This window comes from Sycon ciliatum, chromosome 8, assembly GCF_964019385.1.
Source record: "Sycon ciliatum chromosome 8, ocSycCili1.1, whole genome shotgun sequence".
Taxonomy (NCBI): Eukaryota; Metazoa; Porifera; class Calcarea; order Leucosolenida; family Sycettidae; genus Sycon; species Sycon ciliatum.
The window spans coordinates 16,437,949-16,442,578 of NC_088650.1; the positions used below are offsets into that span (position 1 = coordinate 16,437,949).

General features: G+C 48.4%; 1 protein-coding gene across 1 annotated transcript in view; it reads right to left on the reverse strand.

Annotated features, from left to right (window-relative positions):
• Positions 1–538: 538 nt before the first annotated feature.
• LOC135823865 (uncharacterized) overlaps positions 539–4,630 on the reverse strand; it is a 26,084-nt gene continuing 21,992 nt past the window's right edge. Inside the window, exons 14-16 of the mRNA XM_065336723.1 lie at positions 4,360–4,581; positions 1,748–2,857; positions 539–1,354 (exon numbers count right to left, since the gene is read on the reverse strand). Of these exons, the coding sequence (XP_065192795.1) occupies positions 1,247–1,354; positions 1,748–2,857; positions 4,360–4,581 (1,440 nt within the window). The 3' untranslated portion in view covers positions 539–1,246. The remainder of the gene's footprint in view (positions 1,355–1,747; positions 2,858–4,359; positions 4,582–4,630) is intronic.

A 4,630-nucleotide genomic window follows, 5' to 3' on the forward strand; every position in this document is an offset into this window, starting at 1 on the left:
CCACGACTGTCACAAGATGATAAACGGTCAGAAAGTGCGATAATAGGGCACAAAACTGACAGGCTACTGAGACATTCAATTTCAGCGACCCGAGACCTAGCTCTAACACGACTCGTTCTCATGTGTTTCTTATCTTCTTCTTTTTTACATTTTGTAAGTTCATAGCGTTCAGTCTGGGTGGAATCTGCTAATACCATTCAGGAGTGCTATTCAGGACTGGCTGAACAATATGAACGTGCTCACGTTTTTATCATTATGGGAAATATCACCGGCCTCGGCTAGAGATATATCCGCTCCAGTCCCCTTGCCCCGAGTCTCATCTCAGTAGTAGACTAGCGGTGAACAGGGACCGGGAGGGTCAGAAGAACAGAATAATCAAAACGTAAACAGTAAATAGCTTGGCAATGATTCACATTGGCTGAAGAGCTGCATGAGCCTGATGAATAAACAACATCACAAGCTCTGCCAATTCTACACAGGCTTTCTTCATAAGCCAGTAAGTACTGCTCAGGCATAATTTGAGACGGTGAGTAGGCACTGCCGCACAGATCGAAGACAACATATCACCTCTAATAAAGATTTTTTTTAAACAAGTGGGAGAAAGCGAAAGACTGGCAATGCGTGTCAACGAACATAGTGATGATGTCAAGGCATAATTCAAAAGAAGTCCCTATCGTTCATAGAATGCCTAGTGGGCTCTGTTTCATGCACTAGCAATTAACAAGATCTTCATTGCAGCAGAGTGCTGATTATGAAAAAATACATCTTCAAATGAAAATGAAAAAAGAGGCAGCACTGGCATCCAGTGAACAGGCTGTGTGCACAGAGCCTGAGCAGTTCCTTCTGCATTTACTGCAGAGGCCAAAGGAATGGGCATGCTTTACAACAGATAAAGTTATTCATTCGACATCCTGCATGCAATCCTACGCACACACATGCAGACGCACAGGCACATACGCACATACACACACGCGCACACACACACACACACGCACGCACACACACACACGCACACACACATGGACACACATGCACACACACACATGCACACTACGAGGAGCACCAGGCACCATTCAAACGTCTTTCCGGGTCCGGCCGGAAATCTTCCATCTCCACTCAGTTGACACCGGATCAACTGTGTCAACACACGTTTACTGCTGAGGATGGCATATGTCCCTGCCATATTATACACAAAGTATGTATGGTATATGGCCAGACCAATTGAAAACTGTTTCCGGCAGTCCTGTCACTGATCCTCACTATCCAGTGTGAAGCTGACTCCGTGATGACTTATCCACAAGTCCCTGCAGCCCATCTTGCGAGCCACAAAGAGATTGGGTGTACCAAGGAATGGCTGAAGGAAGCAAAGCATAGATTCTTCAATCAGCTCTCAAGACAAAATTTGACGAAAAAAAGATTCAAATACTTCTCTGTGTACCGGGAAATTGGTTTGCAGGTTATCTAGTGGCTTAGCGGACAGAGCATGGTAAGGTGCGGACTTGTATACCTGCGTACACGACTATCTTGGTTTACGCTAAGGAGTGTGCAGAATCAATAAATACAAGTGCAATACAAACAGAAAGAAAGTGACAGCATTGAAATTTTCCTATATGGGTCAATGCACCAGATGCATGACTGTGTGCGTGACTGCTTGCACACCCTGCTTAATCCGCACACAATGAACGGACAGGTGATCACCTAAAAGGCAATCGACCTCATACAACTGCATTGCGAAGAGAAACCTTACCTTTTGCAGCTCCTCGCGCAGGATCTTGGCCGCAGGTATATTGCCTTTGCTCGGGTGTTCCTGGACACGTAGCAGACGCTCCACACAGTTGTTTGGACTTTTTCTGGCCCAGCGCTGTAGTAATGCAGCCGTCTTGGAGCCAGGAGTCTGGCCAATGCTGGTCGAGATCTCAGCACACGTGAAGCCCAGACGCTCGGCAAGATGTTTCCAGTCGCGATCGCTCGGAGTGTCCAATACCTCACACAGCTTCTCCAGGCTGCATGCAGAAATCAGGTGGATGTGAGTTGGCGGCAAGTGTAGGAGATCTAGAGCTCGGTCGCTGACTTCGCTGTCCGTGCTCTCCACAATGCGATTGCCGCGGATAGCGTTCTCCACGTCGCTCGGGAGATAGGTGACGCCCGGGTATGCGAGTGTGGGGGTCTCCACCTTGTCTTGAAGCTCAGCAGCACTGAGAACCAGCTTGCACAGCACCGTGCCTGGGCTGTATTGAGTCGCTGAGCTGACGACCAACTCGCAAAGGATGTGAAGCAGTGCAAACATGTCGCGCTGGCTGCCGGCTGGACCTCGTACTGCCACGTCCACGGCCAAGCGTGTCGGGTGAACCCCGATGGTTCCCTGAACTTCACTGGCACAGGGGGATACACCGACGCCGCGCAGCCACAGGCGAGATATTTTGCCCTGCTGCTGTTGAAACTCGGAGAACGTGCGTGTCTGCAGCAGGACGACAAATCCGGCGGAGAGAGGGATGCTCTCCTCGCAGGAGAAGCGCACCCCGGCGTACTTGAGCGGCGTGGTCCTGGCCTGCCAGTTGCCTATCTGCGTGTGATCGCTGTCCAGCGGTGGCAGCTTGCTGGGCACGATCACGTTGTTCTGCTCAACGACGCACAGTCCTAGCTGCATCAGCATGTCCAGCACCATTGCGCCGGGCTGGTGCGGCGCGGTAAGACGCTGTACAACGTCTTCTTTGGCCGCCCGGCCCTTCTCAAACGTGACGCGCAGCTGAGGGAAAAAGAACTTCGGGGAGCAGAGCTGGCCGACGATTGTCGTCAGCAACCATTCTGGCTCGATGACAATAGTATCTTTCAGTGTGGGCGACTCAAAAGTCACAAGCTAAGGCAGAAACAAAGCAGAATAGAACATAGAGGAACGTTGGCAACCATTCTGGCTCGATAACAATGGTATCTTTCAGTGTGGGAGACTCAAAAGTCACAAGCTAAGGCAGAAACAAAGCAGAATAGAACATAGAGGAAAGAGTATGAACATACAGTGAGTGAATTCGATTACGCACTTGAATTGATTCATGAATCGATTCAAGTGCATACAAGTCGTTCGATTTTCATGTCATGAGCCCTGGAATCGATTGGGAATCCACTCACCCTATTCACATGGGGTGATGTGAATAGAGTGAATGGATTCATGAATGGATTCATGAATCGATTCGCGGGCATAATCAAACGTACTCACAGTAATATACTCCCATACGATTCTCACACGGTATCAGGTATGGATGGGTCTTTTTTCTTGTGCATGCCACATTGCCTTGGAAACGCTATCCCAGACCATTGCCTGGGCAATATCACCCTAGACATATGCTACCTTAGACCATTGGATGGGTCTTTTTTGTTGTGCATGCCACTCTAGGCCATTGCCTCGGAAATGCTATCCCAGACCATTGCCTGGGCAATATCACCCTAGACATATGCTACCTTAGACCATTGGATGGGTCTTTTTTGTTGTGCATGCCACTCTAGGCCATTGCCTCGGAAATGCTATCCCAGACCATTGCCTGGGCAATATCACCCTAGACATATGCTACCTTAGACCATTGGATGGGTCTTTTTTGTTGTGCATGCCACTCTAGGCCATTGCCTCGGAAATGCTATCCCAGACCATTGCCTGGGCAATATCACCCTAGACATATGCTACCTTAGACCATTGGATGGGTCTTTTTTGTTGTGCATGCCACTCTAGGCCATTGCCTCTGAAATGCTATCCCAGACCATTGCCTGGGCAATATTACCCTTTATCACTCCCTTAGTATTGACTCGCATAGATTTTTGCCATACCTAAGCAGTCAAATATTCCTGTATATTTCACTCCTTAGGGCTATATTGACTGCTTATATTTGACTGCTTAGGGGTTGCGCAGTTGAACGGTGCCTAGTTCAGCATTGTCACTGCATGAATAGGTGGTGGTGCAACGGTTGTGCAATCATAAAACCGGGATTCATGAGGTTATCGTTCTGGAATTTGAAATACAGACTGTTTGTCGTGATAAATCTAATATTGACTTCGTACTTGGTCAGTATAGGAAATAAAAACCTCGTAAAAGACCTCGGCTTCGCCACGGTCTTTTACTCGGCTTTTATTTCCTATATTGACCTCGTACTCAGTCAATATTAGATACAGAGTCATATGCTACCTTAGACCATTGGTTGTGCAATTTTGTCAAGCACAAACATAGTCAAGGTGAAGAGCATGGGAGACCACCACAACAACAATGTTGCCTGGTGATTGTGAGAGCATGAAACTTGAAGTAGCAGCAAACAAGCCCTGATTTTCCTTGTTCTGTTCTGAACCGTGAAATAAAAAAAATATTCCGGGATTATTTACCTCGCCATAGCACGAGAGAAGGCGCAGAGCTGGTTCAATCGCTTGCCGCGCCGAAGAGCCGCTGAAATCGATCGAGTTGGTCGCCTTGCCGTCGGCCTTGAGCGCATCCAGCAGAGCAGCAGTGAACGCCGGTCGATAGCAGAACGGCTTGCCAACGTGCTTGCGTACCCTTGGCAGGGCCTTTCGGATCGCCTGTATTAAGCGTGGCTGCTGCCCAGCTTGCTACGCACACAAAATCAATCAGAAATACAGGAAAACCTGTAACTAAAGA